The sequence below is a fragment of the Lagopus leucura genome, unplaced genomic scaffold (assembly GCF_019238085.1).
Source record: "Lagopus leucura isolate 7727_CA_CO unplaced genomic scaffold, USGS_WTPT01 Super-Scaffold_100001, whole genome shotgun sequence".
Lineage (NCBI taxonomy): Eukaryota > Metazoa > Chordata > Aves > Galliformes > Phasianidae > Lagopus > Lagopus leucura.
In genome coordinates, this window is record NW_024962262.1 from 42,622,654 (window position 1) to 42,641,657 (window position 19,004).

Below are 19,004 nucleotides of genomic sequence, written 5' to 3' on the forward strand. Positions count from 1 at the left end.
AGTAAGATGATACTTTTGTCTTCTCTTAGATTCAATTGCAACACTAGCTCTTGTGGTTTTTTTCATCTTATTTTTTTTAAAGAACCTCTAGGTGTTGGCTTAGGAAAAAAAAAAAATCTTTGTGTTCCCAGCTGTTGGCGTTCAGTTTTAAAAATAAAATAATGATTTCTAAAAAGTGGCAATAACTTAAAAAATCTTTATTTTACAGCAGCTACAATACCAGATGTGCTGTGAATCTTGAGGGCTTTATGTTAAGCAAGCTACTCAAGAAATATCTTTAAATGAACTCTTAAAAAAAGAGGGAGTGGAAAGACTGGATATTCTAGCATGCTGTACTGTATACCTTTCACATACAGTAAACCAAACTCTTGGGTATCTGTTTGAAAACAGTGTTAGAGAGTCAATGTAAAATTAAAAATAGTCATGGTCTGCATGAGTATTATTTCATGTAAGTGTGCCCTTAAAAATTCCTTAGAAAACAGATTTCTTTAGTAACTATTTTAATATGCACTTAATTAGCTTCACTAAAGTGAAAATAGTCCCTGAAGAGCAGAGCAGGTGGCGGGTTCTCTGTTTAAAGGATATTATAGAAATTTAAAGGATTTAAATATATCATTTTCTCCAGATCTGTGAACCAAAGGAGCATGTGTCCTTGTAGATTGCTCAGCATGTGCAAGCTTCTATTGCCTTCTACTTCTAGTAAGGACACCATGTATCCATGTATTAATGGAGAAACTTCCTGCAAAGTCAGATTGAACTCCAACTTTTGAATAACTCATTATTTTGGGGGAATTCTAATTGTCCCACATTACTTCCTTCATATATAATTTCAGGGCTTTTTCCCTGAAAGAACACAGAATGTTGGAGAGGGGAGAGCTGGCAGAGATTTCTGTCAAAATTCATGGGAAGAGCTCTTGGGAGGGCAACCTCCAGAGGAGACTGGGGGAGGGATTAATTGTTCTTATAAGCATGAGTAGTGACTTGACAACCATCCTCCTCACTCCTGAAGCTTCTGGAAAATGCTTTAACAGTTTTTCTTTCTTAAATAATTCAATTTAGCTCATAAGAAAACATAAAAACGACTATTAAATTCACTTTTCAATCCTTATTGGCAATTAATCTTAATAAGATTGAACAATGGCAATGCAAACAAGAATGAACAACAGATATTATATGTAATATTAAACCCAAAATGCAATACTCTTGAGTCAACTTACAGGGTAGTTTTCAAAGGCTGAGGAATGTTTTATTAATTATTGTCAATGGCAAGTCTTTTCAGTAATGATGATCTTACAGTGTAGATGCCTGGGATAGGAAGTTAAAAAGTGAATCCTGCTAATGTCCTATAAGAAAAAGAAGCAAAACTTACCCCAAGCAGCAATAAGTCTAACTTCTGGCTAAGCAGAATGCTGAAGCATAGCACTGAAGCAATTAGTATTTCCTCGCCTGTACTGCATAAAGATTACGAAGTGATAAGATGCAGAACTTAATGTCCTATGAAGGCTTTGCAGTCCACATTGAACTCTGTAGTGTATATAAACTTTATGTCATAGCTTGTCAAACTGTTTTAATGGCACTCACGAGGAGGATGTTTGGGGAACATCTGTGTAAACTGCAGTCCACACAGCTGCAAAGTGGACAGACGAGAAGACTTTCATTTCAATGAAACTTGGCTTGGGTGTTGTAGTATCAAAATAAATCCAGTCACGTTAGTGTATTTGGGGCACTTTGGCTTTTGCAGCTGTTGTATCATCTACTGCATTTGCATTTTTGGCTTCCCTTCATCAGCTGTAGAAGGGCAAGTTTGTTGTTCTTCAGCTAAATATATGATAACTTTTATTCTTTAGTAGGTATAACTTAACAGGTTTTTTTTAAATTGTTTTCTTATCACCAATAAGAGTGGTGAACACGCAACTGCTACTTTTCACTTGTCACTCTAACTTCAAGGCTGTATCTTTTAGTTCTGTTCAATTATGCTATTAGCATGCATAACTTTTTGGATTTAGAAGGTTAGTTTTTATCCATTAGATGGCATACGGAAAGAAGGATATTGTAATACTGTAGGTAAAATTTACACCAAACATAATAGAGAGGCAAAAGCAAATTCCCTGACTCATGACTTTTATACAAGCTTATTAGCTTTCTTAGTCTCATGGATGTTCTCGGTTTTTAAGTCTTTAGTTTTTGATGGTTACTGTTCATTCAAGTGCATATGCTTGCTCTACATCCTTTGCCATGAGCTTTTGTGGTTTTCTTAGCCCATCACTGCTGCCGGGTTCAAGTGCATCAAGTGCATCAGGCTGCTGAACACTGACAGCTTGGAAGTTTCCAGAGTTTCATTTTCTCACTTTGTTTTACACTATTTGTTATCTCAATTTTCTTGAATTATTGCAGGTTAGCCCTGATCTTAACACACAGTCCACTTCCTGAAGCCTGCTGTGAAAGCAAACAAGCAAGCATCAGGTGAGGGGCAGTGCTGTGGCAGAGGGAATGCAGCAGGACAGGCTCCAGGAGGCTGTCAGTCTGTGTGCAGGCACTCTGGCTGTTACGTGTGACTTTAAAGTGAGACTTAAACTTTGGGAAGGAAAGTACTGTGCTTTCAGTGAAAGTGTTTGATCTCAAGGCTGTGCTAGTTGCAAAAGCTGTTGGTTCTGTCACAGAGAACAGGGGACAACCAAAACAGTGCTCATGTATTTGCATGGCACGAGTTGGGACAGTGATGTGACAGATCATGCAGGCATGCCAGGAAGTAGTGATCTTTATTGAACACTATGTCTATCAGACCCATTTCCTTGACTTATGAATGTCTTGCGTACTTGAATGTTATGCGTCAGATATTTACCTATGTATTCAATACGTGTGTGTATATGTATAATGTGCTTATGTGATAATAAGAAAAATTACTTCTGCCTGTGACTAGAAGTGCATTACAGGATGCTTGCATTTTTCTCCTTTTTCCTATCACCCACTGAAAAAGTTGACATTGATCCTATCATACGGTGTGTTCAGGTAAAAGTCCCGCTTGTAGGGACTGATCTGCAGAATCAGGGGCTGGCTTTGACTTATTAAGCACTGCTGTGGGTAAGCTCTTCATATTAAAAATCACTTACATTTAAAGAAAAGAAAAAAAAAAAAAAATCTGTTGACCCTGGAGAGGGAAACAGAAATGAGTTGGCCATTTGAGATTTAACTTGTAAAAGGTCTGTTTCTACTTTTTCCTTTAAGACATTAAGATGATGATGTAACTGAAGGTCTTGGAGAAATGTAACTTGACAGCTAGACCTAACCACTTAGGGATCTGACAGTGTGGTATGCAGAGGTCTTCTGGTTCAAGCAGCAGTTCACCGGATGCAGAAAAATAGCTCTGATTGGTGTGACCCTGACAGTGATCACAGCTGCTCCACTGTTGGGCTGGCAGGAAGGGAACAGAGAAGTTCTGTTTCCCAGTATAAGTTAGTGCTTATCTGGAAGAAGTAAATGCACATTTCTGGGAGCTGTTCTCAAATAATCATATTTCTTAGAATTGTGCACACTGGAGAATCGCTCATAGAAATGACAGGGAAATCCCTGCTTTTTTGACATTTCAAAGGTCTCAGCAGGGATAAATCCTGTCCTCTAGAATCAAGCAGCAGTTCTGCTTGATCAGCTTGTACTTCAGGTCTGGTAACATTTATCTCTATACTATGTCTGTATATTTTTACTTACATTTTCTATGTATTGAGTACATTTTCTGTGGTTGAGTGTTAGAAGTGAGTGTATCTTAGTGACACTTAATGTACATTACAAACAAAAAAAACTTTTTTATGTAATGGTAGATTTAAAGAGATGTTCCAAACCGAGCAGTAAAAAATGCTAGGTTATTCTTCCACTGCTTTTCAGTGAGGCTAAAAAGGCAGAATAGTTAGGGTTTAGGCATTTCAAGAGTAAAACTGTTTCCTTGCCAGAACAAGGTCATAGTTCAGTCAATGAGGCAACACTGACATGCCTTGGAAATGAAGGTCTTTATTGCGGTCAGAAGGCTTAGGTTTCTGCTTGACCTTCTCCTTCTGGAGGAAGTGCCTTGGCTCAGATTCTGTGGCAGAAAATTGAAAGTATTACACTTGCCAATAAGCTGAGATAGAAGGGCCGCATAAAAGATGAGGCAAAGCTTTTACACAGCTAAGTATGCGTATGTGCACTTCATGGGAGCTCTATGTCCAGTCCTGTCGGGCCTGCCTCATGCAGAACACTGCAAGGGTTATTCACCAGTGAAATTTCCCTTTGGAAGGCAGTGATGTTTTCCATAGCTGCATGCTGTTCCTTCCATATGGGCCACTGAGAAGTTCGTAGGTGCTGGAACAATTGTAAGCGTCCGGAAGTGTGGGATGGCTTAAGCAAGGCCTGACAAGCTGGGTGCTGAGGTGTACCTGTTCCTTTTTCATATGAGTTGAGAAGGTTTTTAACAACAACAAAAAAAAAATGATATGTAAACTCACTGTTTAAGATTGTTGCTAAGGAATATTAATTTCTCCATGTTTGGTGCAGAGACAGGCAGTATACCTTTCAAGTGTCAGCAAATCCACACGACTTTTAATTTTCTTTATCAATGCGCTTTATGAAAAGTTTATGAAAAACTTATGAAAAGGCAAACATTTGGAAGTCTCCCAGTATTTTCACATAGTTTTTCCAAATTAGGCTATTTCCTGGGTGTTAGTGTTCTAATGCTGATTTTATTTTACTTACTCACTGCTGCGAAATTTTACTCAAAACAATTTTGCAATGCATTTTTTTTTCTTCCACAGATGAAATCATGCATCAGGATATCATCCCCCTCTATGCAGCAGATATTCACGACCAGTTAAAGAAACAATTTGCTTATCTGTCAGGTAAGACTATGATGTTCCTTTATACAGATACCGCTTGTGTGTATGGATGGGCCTGCTGGGCTTTCACAGTTTCTGTCTTTCATGTGTAAGAGAAATCTGTTCTTTATGAACAACTCAGAATAGTCTACAAAGGCTCGTTACTACAAAAAGAAATTATTTTTTGTTTCTTAGTTTTGTTTCTTTCTTTTTTTCTTAGTGGAACTCTTTAATTATCCTGGCTCCTGGAAAATGAAGTAGAGTGGGATGGAACTGAGGGTCAGAGGAAAGACTACATGAGGGAAAATCATGGAATCATAGAATGGCATTGGTTGGAAAGGACCTCCCAGCCCACCCGGCCCCATCCTATGCCCTGGACAGGGCTGCCCCCCCACCAGCTCAGCTGCCCAGGGCTCCATCCAACCTGGCTTTGAGCATGTTCAGGGATGGGGCACCACAGCTTCTCTGGGCAGCTGTGCCAGCACCTCGCTGTCCTCTCAGTGAAGAATTTCTTCCTAATATCTAAAATGAAAATCCCTTCTTTTAGTTTAAAGCCATTCCCCCTTGTTCTATAACTAGCAGACAATGAAAAAAGTTGATCTCTTCCTGTTTGTAAGCTCCCTTCAAGTACTGGAAGGCCACAATGACGTCTCCATGGAGCCTTTTCTTTTTTTTTAAGCTGAACAGGCCCAGATCCCTTTCTTTCTTCTCCAGCCCTCTGTTCATTTTCATGGTCCTCTTCTGGGCCTTCTCCAACAGCTCTATGACTTTCTTGTGCTGGGAGCCCCAGGCCTGTACTGTTAATGGGGCCTCACAAGGCAGAGTAGAGAGGGACAATTGCCTGTGTCTCCCTGCTAGTCACCCTTCTTTTGATGCAACCCAGGATACAGTTGGCCTTCCAGGCTGCAAGAGCACACTACTGACTCATGTCCAGCTTTTCTTCCACCAGAAACCCCCAAGTCCTTCTCAAAAGAGCTATTCTCAAGGAGTTCTCCCAGTCTGTTACACATACGTGAGATTTCCATGATCCACATGATGCACTCTGCACTTGGCCTTGTTGAACCTCATCAGGTTCATGTAGTCCCACTTTTTGAACCTGTCCGGGTCCCTCTGGATGGTATCCTTCCCTTCTATTGTATCAACTGCACTACTCAGTGTTGTCAGCAAATGTATGGAGGGTGCGTTCTATCCCACTGTCCAGGTGGTTGATAAACATGTTGAAAAGCACAAGAAATAAGGAAGGAAGTACTAAGGAGTTTGGTACATCCTGATCTAGAGAGGTCTTTGAGCTAACCAAGCTCTTGTTGGAAATGCGGGAGCACAGTGTGACTGTGCTGATATGCTGTTGAATTCTTGTAGGTCTCACCTAGGCTAAGGTGTTATTGGATCTGCTACCTGAAACTTAATGAAAGCAATGTTTCAGTGAGCAGCACTGCCACAAGTTTCTCAGTCTCAGTGCTGGGCTTAAACATATGTAGGTCTGGAAGGGATTTTCATACTGGTATTGCTGCCTTCTTTCTGCAAAGGAACCTGCTTCTAGTCTTAAAAAAAAAAAAAAAAAAAAAAAAAAAAAAGTTTCTAAAATCAGCACAGTTGTAATTACATAGCACAGAATGTCTTTGATGTCCTTGGACTAACTTTGCCAAGTAAATAATGTGTTTGTGCTTGCAGGCATCAGATGCTGAGCTTGGTCCAATCCAGTGCTGGGACCATGACTAGCTGCTAATGGGTAAAGGGAGATAATGCTTCTGCTTGTTGATTAGGCTGATTGGCATCTGATGAGCTGCTGGCTATTTTTTTTGTTTTTGTTTTCTTGCCTTCCTGTATGTAAGGCTCATGCAGGTGTGCAGCAGTGAACTTACTCTCTCCCTCTCCCCTCTGGCCTTGTTGAACCTCATTAGGTTCACGTAGTCCCTACTTTTTGAGCCTGTCCAGGTCCCTCTGGATGGCATCCCTGCCTTCTATTGTATCAACTGCACGACTCGGCTTAGTGTTGCGTGGAAAGGGAGAGCACGAGTAGCTTCGCAGAGCTACTCTGCCTCCTTCAGTATAAAGGAGGTTATAGTCTCTAGGCTGAAGTTGGGCTCTGACTGTTCTTTTCTTCTGTTTATTCCTGCATGAGATGAAAAGAATGAAATGATTTTCTGCTTTGCTTGTCAAAAGCTCTTTAAATCTCACTGTACTTGCTGGTGACTGTTTATTATAATTTATTCTTTCCATATAAGCTGGACTAAGTGTGGGTCTGTGGTAGTGATTATTTCCTCTATAGGGTGATGGTATCAGGTGGAAGTGAGAATTTCTTTATGAAGTTGAGTGTTCACACTCCATTTGAAATGATGGTATTTAAGCTACAACTCTTTTCTTGCAATTTTTTTCTACTTTCTAAGCTTCCAAGCTTTTCCAAGTTTCCTTCTTAAACTGGCACAAAAAAAAAATAGCTTATAATGTCATTCAAGAACCAGCCTATCTAGGCAACTGCAAGTAGTGCTTACATTTTGTCCCTCAGAAGTAAGCGGACAACTGATGATTACAGAAGATGAATAAAAAAAGTCTCAGGGAGTCCAATGGTAGTTTCTTCACTCCCTAACATTCTTGAGTTCATACAGCCACAAGCATCGTCAGCACTCATTAAATCTACTGTGCAGTGGAGCTTAGTGAGATCAGCCATGTGTCATTCTATTTTACTCAGTTTAGATGCAAGGCTCATATCTCTTTTAACTCAGTTATTTTTGCCTTCTATAGTAGGACAGCTGTATTACTATGGACTATATTCTATTTTATTATTATTGGACAATTTGACTTATGCATTTTCATTTCACTTTGACATTTTAAAACAAAACTTTCATCCTTCAGTTTTTCAGCAAACACAGCCAAGTGTAATTGCATCAAGGTATTACTCTTCCTGTCGATGTTGAAGGTTCCAGCTGTGGCTCAGCAGAGTGTCTGCAATTGTGTGTTCAATCTACAGTTAATTGGGGCAAGCTCTGGACGAGGTTTTAAATCAGTTATTTGCGTTTAAATCAGTTATTTGGTGAAAAGATGAAAAACATGATGTTAATATTTTACCTCAGGCCTAGCTTTTTTCTTTGGAGCTTTTTATTTCTTTGGAACAAGATCTTTATTTTCAAGAATTGTTGCTACTCTTTTTGTTGCTGCTTGTCTGTATTAGATATCCCCTTCCACATACACAAACAGACAATCCTTTTCTACTTAGTTCACTGTTTCATCCATCTTACTCTTTTTTTCTAGTTAGTTTTTGTGCAACCGTTTTTCTTTTCCACAGCAAAGGCTTTTCTGCCTCCTTTTCTTTCTTAAATCATCTCAAGGGACATATGAACATTCATTCAAAACTCTCTGGAAAATGCATATCTTGCTTACAGTCTCTTGTTTGTATTTTATATTTTCTTATATGTTTATGTAATGAAGTTAGTGTAGATGAACAAAGGAGAGACAGGTATCTGTGTATGTGCATCTTAAATCACGTATGTTATGTAATGTGCAAATGACACTTAGGGCCACTGCAAATACTGAGCCAACTTTTTAATCTCACTTTCCTTTGAATGCCTTTCCAAGCATTGCACAACTCCAAAATAAAAAAGATATTTGCATTAAATGCAATATGCATGTATTGCTATTTATAGTTCTTCAAGCAACTTGCCTGTTTATTAATAGTTGTTTTTCCTGCAGTTGAGGAAGTAGTTATTGCTACTAGCTTTCAAATGCCTGATGGCTTTGGCCCTTTAAATTATCTTTGTGGATGACACGTTTCTCCTTGCTGTCTGTAACCTTATTTCATTATCAGTGCTTTTGCTCTTTTCTGTGGAAATGATGTGGAAATACCTCCCTTGTTAAACTGCTCCATGGGTGCTGAGTCTGTAAAATTGTTTGAACTTGTGTGAATTCAGCATCGTATAGTAGCATTTATTTTTAAATTTAAACGTGTTTTGTTGCCCATATGACATTCAGTCTGCACATTATGTATTGACAGTAGAAGAGGTAGAAACATAGCAGTTTGTCTCACTCAGGTACAGACTTGACTGCAACTTAACATTCAGAACACTGAACTCTTAGTCTGTAGAGATTTAAAAAAAATAATAATGAAAAAAACCTCTCCTTTCTAAACTGGTATACTTACTGCTGATCAGCCTGGGCAAAATGCAGCTTTGGAAGTAATATAAACAAACCTTGCCTCTCATTTCAAGGAGCAGATATTTTTAACAATTACTTCTTGCTTCTCTTTATTTTTTCCTTTGCAAAGGATGTGCTTTTATCCACTACTTAATTAAGTCTACTCTTAATTTCAGATGCTCTGAGTACTCCAATTACTTGAGTAATGTATTTAGAAAGGAGAAATTCCTTACCAGAAACATGACGCTCATTTGCAAGAAGCCAGTGCTTTCTAGAGCAGCATGTCTCTCACTTGCAGCAGTGTACTTCCAGTTGCAGTATCATCTGTTTCAAGTTGTTATGTCAAGAAGTCACTTTCTGCACTGAGATGTTAAAGCTGAAATTCTGTAGTATTTATTAAGAACACATCAAATAAGCTCTTTGCAGCAGTGAGACTCTGGTGATGAGAAGCACTCAAGGAGCCCTGGGAGGTATAGGTGTGTCCAAGCATTAAATCAGGAAAATGCAGGAGTATTGGTGCTCAACTGGGTACTAACACATAGGATAGAGTCATCCCCACCCACGATAACAAATGATGAGTACACTAGAAACTGAAAATTTATAGGCTTTGTCAAGGCAGGATGGCTCTGCATTTCCCCTTGACAATTAGTGGTGGTCTGGGAACTTCCCAGAAGTCACGCTCCATGGTTCTGCTTTGAGGCCATGTCCAGCCAAACGTATTGTTCTTTTTCTTTTGTTTCATATGGCCTATTCATAGGACGTTATAGAACAAAGCAAGTAACCAGGGGAAAACTAAAAATAATGTATAATGATAACTAAATATAGGTATTCTAGAGAGAGCAGGACACTATGTAGGCAACGTTCATTAACATGCCTGAAAAATGCTTTCAGAAGAAATGAGAGAGGAAAATGCATTGTTCCCTAGAACACGGATAGAGCAAAATGAAAACAATAACAACCCCTGTTGTTGTTGTTTTTTAACTTAGGTTTGTGCTGTGAGCATCTGTGTAGCTAAAAGTAGCTCCCTTAACTTAGCGTTGCAGTGTCTGTATGTGTCATAAAGGTTGTGTTTGCAAACTCATGATTTATCTAACAGTTGCATTTTATTATTGCTTAAATGAATCCAAAGCACGCTATTTTCTGATCTTTGACTTCAAGAGCTGCATGGTGGAGCGCCATACTGCCTGCAACCAAGTAGATGCAAGTCAGATTCACTGTGTATTAACAGAAGGATATCGTTTGTGCTGTTGCAATTACTTGTGGCTTCAGAGGGAAATGGTGCTTTCTTTTATCAAATAAGTCTGAGTTCTAGTATTTCTTCTTTTTCTGTTGAGGCTGGATGCAGAGGCACTTGCTCTCATGATCAAATAGTGCTAGTAATACATTTTACAATGTATTTATACAAAATGGGCGAAGTTCAAAGCCGCAAAATATATACTTATCATTTTGTCACAGTCATTTCTCTCTGTTTTTCTTCTTTTTTTTTTCAAATTGCTGAGCAAAAATAATTTTCCAGCACTGTCTCCACAACTCCCCCAGCTGTGAAATTCATGCAGCTGCTACAGTTCAACAGCTCCTGTGTCCAATGTAGTTCTGTGAAGATATTTGCTTAAGTATTAGCATGACCTTAAAAAAGAACAATAATAATAATGACACTGTATTGTGGCATATAAAAACGCATGTGAAGTGCATTTAAAAAGCTGTGGTGCAAGTGTCAGAAAAGTACAGATTAGGTGATCTATCTGCTCAGCAACCATGCTGTAGTGTAGATGCTTGGCTCTGCTTTACCAGATGTAGGTAGTCTGAGAAGCTGAACAGGAAACCTCATTTAAAATATCTTCCTTTAGCTTGTTTTGCCACCTCTTCTAGACTGTCCTGAAAGCAGAGCAGAGGAGAGGCTTGCAGGAATTAGTCAAGTTGAGAAGGTAGAGTTTGGTTCAAGATAAAGATTTGCCTGCTTAATTCTGAATTATTTTTTTTCTTAAATCAGTTATTTGTTTTTCTCCAGATGGGTTGTATTTACTTGCATTTATCGCTTATCAAATGAAAGATGCACTGCCACCTGGTGTCTGAACTGTGTTTACATGAAACAACGTGCACGGGGAAAAAAATCCCATGTGCTGCAACAAGTCCTTACCTATAAAACTTACTAAGCTCAGAAGACTCACTTATTTAGAATACATAGCGTCCAATCTGAGCACTGCTTAAAGAGAACAAAAAGTACAATAGTTTAAATATTGGCAAATTGCAGACTAGATAGAAGGACCAAAGTGTAAACACACTTGCTGCTTGTTTCTTTTGTAGGTGGAAGAGGGGGAGATGGGTGTCCTGTTATCACCTTTCCAGACTACCCAGCTTTCAGTGAGATCCCTGAGAAGGAGTTCCAGAATGTCCTGACCTACCTGACCAGCATCCCGAGGTAAGCACCTGTCTGGTAGAAAATTCTCTTATCTGATAAAATATTTCTTTTTTTCAGTCATTCGCATCATGGGTTGAAAGTCAGGCTTAGCATTTAAAGCAGAAGCAAATGCGGCTGGTGGTGCAGGGTCAATGAGAGTTTTGATTGTGAACTGTCTAATGTAGCATTTTAGATTAATTATATATAGTGCTATTTACAGTTCATCAGGCCATGAAAAAAAATTACTTCCTTGTAGGCATGGATAAAGATGTTGTGATAGAAGTTGTGCTCTTTTTTTCATTTCTTTGCATTCTGGATCCTAGAGTGCAATGTTCTGTGTTTTAATTGAAAACACAGTTTTGGCAGAAGTTGCTAATTCCTGGATGTTACTCAAAATGTTACACAGTGTGAAATAGAACTCCACAGTTACGTGTGGGGATTTGTCCTAACTATTTCTGTTCCATTTCATTATCATACTGAATGTACAGTTTCTGTAGCACTTCCAAAAATTTGAGTGGTGGTGCTAATCCGGTCCTGCAATTAAACTCAATTGTCTTAGAGGGCATGGTAGTACTGCCAATCAACCACTCATCAAAACCTGTGGTTCTGTTGAAAATCAGTCAGGGAACAAAACAGTGACATTCAAGATCCTGTTAGAGGTGAGGAAGGCAAGTAGCAGAGTGGAATACAGACCCTAAATTTTGGCTTGTTCAGGGAACTGGTAGGTGTAATTCAGTGGAAGCCAATTCTGAAGAGTAAATCTGTGGTTGAAAGCTGTGAGGTTTTTAAGGACAAGCAATGTCAAAGCACAATAATGCCATGTCTTGAAAAATGAAGACACCCACTGAGATACTGTCTGGGCTAAATAGGAAACTTGCAACTTTTTGCTGCATTGCAAAGGCAGCATGCAGCAGACGAATGTAGTGACAAGCTACAAAGGACAAATACAGAAACATTGCCCAAACACATAGGGGTGGTTTCAGGAATGTCCCAATGCACCTTGAGCTGAAGAACAAGGAATGAGGCATATCAAGCCCCCAAGCCCCACACACCCTGCTCCCATAGAGAAAATCATTCTGCTGCATTAACAGTATTGGAATGAACAAAGAAAATATGCACCTGTGATGAATGGGCTGAATATATTAGCGGTTGCCAACATGGATGTGTCTAAAATACTTAATGAATTCTTTGCTTCAGTGTTCTCTGACAGAATCTTCCAGGCCTGTATTCTTAGAGAAAGTGTTCAAGGAGGAGAACGTCTAGAAATAAATGAGGATTTCCAGGATCTCTTGAAAATATTTGACCTAAGTGCAGGCTATGGGATAATCTAAGCTGCATCTGAAGTATCTGTGGTGCTGGCCAGTAATACAGCAAGGCTATTCTTTATCATCTTTTAAAGGTTTTAGTGATCAGAGGCAGTCTGTGATGTCCGGGGAAAAGCAAATATTACATTCATCTTTGCAAAGGCTGAGAATAATGATCTGAAGCACTATAGGCTAACTGACCTTGCTTTACTCTGTCAGGAAGTTTATAGAGTGAGTCCTCTTCAAACACATTTATAGTCACAAGAAAGAAGAAAGTGCTGGGAAGTAGCTAGCATGAATAAAACAATGGAAAATTGTGCTTAATCATCCTATTTCTGTGGTGAAATCTCTAGATGCATAAATAAGGGGAAGCTGTATATACCTTTTACCTTAACTTCAGCAACACTTTCTACAGCCTTTCCCCAGCACTCTTATATCCAAATTGAGTCATTACAGCCTCGGCAGGAGGGCAGCTAATTGGGTAGAAAATTGGATCATTGGTTTGTTGCTGGGAGAGTAATAAGGCTTTGAGGTAGACAGCCTTCATCTGTGGAGGTTTTTGAGACCTGGCTGTACACAACCCTGAGCTACCTGTTCTGAATTTAGGTCTGGCTCTTTGAGTGGGATGTTAAAGCATCTCAGGAAGCTCTCGGCTATTGTATGACTCAAGAGATCTCCTTTATGCCTTTCCCAAAATGGACTGTGTGACTCTGCCAGATTAAAAACTCTTAAACACAAGTTGTGTAACACACTATGTTGGTCTAAAGCTGCTTTTCCTCATTCTTTTCGCTGACAACATTCAATGCTGTTCAGCATGGGCCATGCTGAACTCATGTCTGAAAGTAATCGTGGCATGTGTCCCTCGTGCACGTGGGTGCCTTTGTTTACTGAATGTGCATGGAGAGTTATAACTTTGGTCTTGTAAAGGTCTTCCCTCTTAATTACTTGTAGGACCTGCTTCCTGTGCCCTCCTGTTAACACCTTATTAACATCTACATAAATCAGGGAGAAGAGCTGCAAGCCAACAGTCGGCCTCACTTTCTTTGTTTATCCTTGTGTTGTTTAAAGTGTATGGTGGTAAGCCTCCCTTGATAGCACCTCTCTTGAACATTGTTATTACAAAATAATTATGTACTGTAGTTGCATCTTCTCTTTTTGAAGGTCCTTGGTAAGGCACTTTATCATGGCCTGCAGAACTTCTTCATCAAGTGGGTTTGTGTGGGAAATTCTGATCAGCAAACAACATCTGGTGCAGGGGAAGCACTGAGTGTGTTGCAGAGCATTGGGAGCACGTTTTCACTAATGAAAAATCTAGGAGTAGGCATTCTGTTCATTTTTCTGTTTGTCTTCCCCTAATGATAAGTTATTGACTGCAAATACCCCAAAGATGGCAGTGTTGTAAAATTATTTGTTGGCATTTGTAATGATGTTAAAGGTTACTTACTGCAGGATTTTTGCTGTTAACTTGGTTTACAAGGGCTAAAATCATGAAGGCTGTTTTTGATGCTTACAAAACTGTTTTTGAGAGAAATGGAAGCGGTTAGTTAATAATTTGTTTATCTAGTAAGCTTATTAAAAAATATCTAAGTTATACAGATTGACATGAAGCATACCTATGCAGCTCAGCTTTTGTGCATGGAATGCTCTACAGCTTGATGTCATTTAGTTTATGAAATACACGAGTCTTTCGGTTATTCTGACTTAGAGGAAATTAGCTTTTCTGTGAAAAGCCCTGTAGAGCAATAGGTATGTCTGGAGCCAGTTGCTTGGAAAGCGTGCTAAGCTATTAGTGCCACTTGGCCTCACACAGGATTCCAGATCACAGCAAGGGGTTGGCAGCAATAACTCGAAACTCACTGTCTGAATGCCTGCGATCATGTCTTAAGGGAAATGATATTTCGTGGGAATGACAATGAGAAGCTGCTAAGAGACTCAAAAAGAAAGGACTTTTGTCTTCTACAGCAGATTTTGTCCAGTAAAGTATTTGCTGTGATAGTAAATTCAGATTTGTTCCCAAGGAAAAGAGTATCTGTAATGGTAATAAGGACTTTCTGTCCAAATAGGGAAGCCAAAACTTCTTAACCTGTCTTTACTATTCCATCTAATTATATATATGCAAACACAACCTTGAACCCTCTTATTGTATTATTATTCTATACTGTACAAACACAGTTTTACAAGATTTTCCAGTGTAAACTCTTTCTTGACAGTGCTCTTTTCATGAAGAGTTAAATGTCTCATAGGTCACCTTTCATTCAGAAGCAGAACTATTTTAAGTCACATGTTACAACCTACATGCCCGTGGAGTAGGATAATGCAAATAGCAGAGCTATCAGTGTAATTTCTGATGTGGAAATGTCTCATATTTGAGGCAGTTAAGAAAAGGGATGATGGAAAGGGAATACTTCATTTCAACTTAAGATACTCTGTTAAATCTGGTGCAGTTGTATGCCATTAAACAGAAAGCTGAACCATTTTCTCAGGTTAGTATCTTGCTTACATTGCAGGGTAAATTTGTGTTTTGTAGACAATTGGATAAAGTACAGTGCCTAACGTGCAGTTCGTAACCTCCAAGCTTTTGGTCCAGAGTTGTTGACATGATGTACGACAGCAATTGTGTACTATGTGTCATTAAAGATCACTGTTTTTTCCTGCTACAGCAGTGGTTTAAGGATGACAAATATAGACAGTAGGAGATTATAGTTGATCATTTTATAACTGCTGCTGCAGTGATTAGATGTATATGATAAAGGTATACGTGTAATACTTCTGAAACAGATCTTTCCTTTTAACATTTAGTGATTTTAGAAGTGTTATTGAAGTACAAAATATTTCTTTACTGAAAAGGTGGAGACTTTCCCCCTGAGAATGATTTTGTTTAGCTCAAGTGATGCTTTATACATCACTTTTTGTTTTATACATATAATATCCAAAGTGAAAGAAGGAGAATCCATAATGGTATGTAATGCTCTTAAGGCAATGTCTTCTAGGAAGAATACCTGAAAATGTTAAATTACTGCATATACTTTCAGTAGAACTAGTGATCCACAGGAATTAATAGGTCTTGCCAATGGCCGTGCTGCATTCATATCTATATGGGAGTGTCTGTAAGGAACATGCTGTTTGAAGTCAGCAGTTTCAGCAGAGAATAGTGAGCCAATTTTGCCTCTGTTTGAGATGCTTTGAGAACATTTTACAACATCTGTGTAGCAGATCTCATGTTTGTTAAGAGCCTGCAGTGAAGAATGACTCCTGTTACTTCACTGGCTGAGTCCTTTGGGAACCTGCTGGTAAGCTGGTTAGGTTGACAGCCACATAGCTGAGTAAAAAATCTGAGGTCTTCCATACACAGTGCCTGTTATTCCAATAGCAAAGAGGAAAGGCACCTGTGGGATGTACTGTTTTTACATTCTCTACAAAAGATGGAAGGAGAATATTTTACTCAGTTTTGGAATAGGATCTTGATGTAACTCTCTGTTGTACCCTTAAGAAGTTATTTTGGGCACTGACCATTTGTTTTCTTCATTTGAAAGCTTTTTTTTAACTTTCATGTTTCATTTTTCTATATCATCTAGTAAGTAGACTTCAATGATAAGTGATGTACACTGAAGGCAAGTGTTATTTATGCTTTTTTCTCTCAATCAAGGCTGTAACTTAAACATGTTTTTTGTTAACTTAACAGTGTGTATGCCTTGGAATGTGAGTTTACAAACTGTGGAGTGTGGCATGAGAACTCAGTGTAAAATAAATTAACAGACAATTGCTGTGGTTTAAAAAAAGATAGGATTTCTCAAACACATGGTTTTGCTTCTGGTTAATTAGCAGTTTCTACTGAAATCTGATAACGGTAAGTTGTTAATAAAAAGAAATGGCTTTGATAACTTTCTTCGTTGCTCTTATAGGTTTATCTTTGAAGAAGGAGAAAAGCTAAAACTCTTGTGGTCACAAGAGATTAAAAAGAAAATATTTAAAACGTGTAATGCTAAATTTTAAACATGAAGCTCCCTTCAAGAGAAACAGTATAGATTAGAAAATTTGAAACAGGTTTTCATGGCCACATCAAGTCTTTAAGCTGCTTTTTAAATACAGTGCTCAGTCCTCCTGTGCTTGTATTTAGAGATTTTTTTTGTAATGCCCCACTGTCCCACTGCATGGCCTTAAGCATATCTCAGGTTAAATTATTGTGTTCTGCTATTTCCTGTTTGGGAGGCTTTCCCCATCAGCTTCCTGCCCAGGAAAATGTCCTCATGTTTAGAATCTCCATGGTTTACAATTGCTCCAACACTGTGATGTTCTAAGAAACGCTATTGTTTGTGGTACCGCCTGGTGTGTGAGGTTATGGAGCTGTGCTGTTCAAGTTATAAACAGAACAAGATTACCTCAGACAGAGTTGGTGTCTGAGGGCTCTGGAAGTTCTATTGTTATTATCTGCTGAGCTCCAGGTGCAGCATAGCATCTGTCCATCATTTGGGATAACAGATGTCTGTGCCAAGTTCCTCAGGGGCTCAGACTGAACAAGATGTAGAGTGAGAGCAGCAACGCGTGAGGAGATGAATAGCTGGGGACCAGGAGAACATGCCACAGCATGGCATAGATATTTCTGGAGCCAACAAACCTTTTTATTAGTCTCATTAGCATGGACTCACTGCTGTGCTCTGGAATCCAGGGCAGTCGTGTTAGGGTTAGCACCATGTTTCTAGCTGATGAGTCCTTCAAGGCCCTAGCTGAAGTTCTGAGGAGCCGATGGGAGAGTAACCACGTGTTACTTCATGTATCTACAGCCTAAATGAGTGCATAACTAGCTAAGAGTTAACTTTTTCTATTTTTATGGAGCACCAGGGGTGAATGTCATGGCATAATGGGTAAGAAGTGCCAAAAACCAGGCACTCTGTCAGTTCATACTGACATGCTGAGAAACAGTTTTGCAGCTTCAGTGTCTATTAGTGTCAGCCCAGTTTCACTTCCACGCTCTCCTCTTCGTCAGATTACAATCCAGGCAAAAACCTGTATCCTGCTGTTACTTTGGCAGCCCCTCAGACTTGTCAATGAGAACATCCCAAGACTTCCAGCAAAATCTGTCATGCTGTGCGTGGCCTTCCTCTCTGAGCACAGCTGCCAAACAGTTGTATAAATGCAGTATGTTCTTGTAAGCAAAAAAGAAATGTAAAGTTTTGTGTTTAAAATAAGAGCACTGAATCCTAAAGTAAAGCATGTTGCCTTAAGCTTTTGCATCAGATGCACTGTTTGATGAGATTAGATGGAAGCTCTGTGTGTTTCTTAGTCTAAATTTTTACTAGATTTGAGGCAGTTCATCTTTTTTTTTTTTTTTTTTTAATGTCCACCTTGTGAATGTCTTAACTTATTTTAAAGCATCACTGTTAAGGCAAAGCCTTTTTTTCTTTAAGTCCCATGTACACCCTAAGGACTTGGAGGATTTGAATAGTATATAGATTCTGTATGCGTGGCACGTGTTATCTGGTAAAGAGACAAGGTATTTTTGCAGTGCTCAGTTTGTGGAAATTAATTAGTATAATGCTGGACCCTGTGCCAGAGCTTCCATTAGTCCAGTCTCAACTGCAGAGAATTTAACCCTCTACTTAAGAATAAGCTCACCTTCCTAAAGCACAGCACGTAACTTTCTAGGAAGAATGTGTCAATACTTCATTAGTGGCATTAGTTGTTGAAACATACTGAAGTGTGTGTAGTTCCAATATCATCATTTTGAGTAGGTGTAGAAATATGTTTGTGGAGTCAGACTTCGTAGTCCTGAAGCTAGGAGCACCCTGGCTTTCTGTTGTTTATTTAACTTAACAAACATAGAGCCATTTTGCCTTTACTGACCTATTTATCCTTAATTGTCCCTTCAAGGATAACGTGGCCTATTTCAGCCATCTGTAGTTAAGTCTAAAGCGGTCCTCAAAATTCTTGTCTCTCTTCAAACAGTCCTTGTGGAAGCAGTTCTGTGTGACCTGAAGAAATTACACTGAATTTTCCATTCAGAAAAGAAGGTTCTTCCTTAAAAATATTTTGGTTGATTTCACGTTCTATAGGAGGCTGTGTTAAGCAGGAATTTTGTCTTTTAATAATTATTTCTTCTACTTGCAGAAATACATCTAAGTCTCACTGATTTTATTTTGTGGGGTTTTTTTTAGTGGACTATGTTAACATACAAAAGGGCTGATGGGTACTGTGGAAAGGAAATAAGTGTGTGTCATAGATCTACGGCTAGATGGTGATGCCTGGACATTTTAGTTCCTATTTTAATTCTGGTTATATTCTCTCATCTTTCCCTCGCAACAGCATAAGGTATTTGGAGCAGAAAGAATATCAGCA

General features: G+C 38.9%; 1 protein-coding gene across 3 annotated transcripts in view; it reads left to right on the forward strand.

Annotated features, from left to right (window-relative positions):
• Positions 1 to 19,004, forward strand: part of MCF2L (MCF.2 cell line derived transforming sequence like) — a 147,470-nt gene that overhangs the window by 81,387 nt on the left and 47,079 nt on the right. For all 3 annotated transcript variants that reach the window (XM_042866514.1, XM_042866515.1, XM_042866516.1), the window contains 2 exons: positions 4,782 to 4,865; positions 11,274 to 11,388. In XM_042866514.1, the coding sequence (XP_042722448.1) occupies positions 4,782 to 4,865; positions 11,274 to 11,388 (199 nt within the window). The remainder of the gene's footprint in view (positions 1 to 4,781; positions 4,866 to 11,273; positions 11,389 to 19,004) is intronic.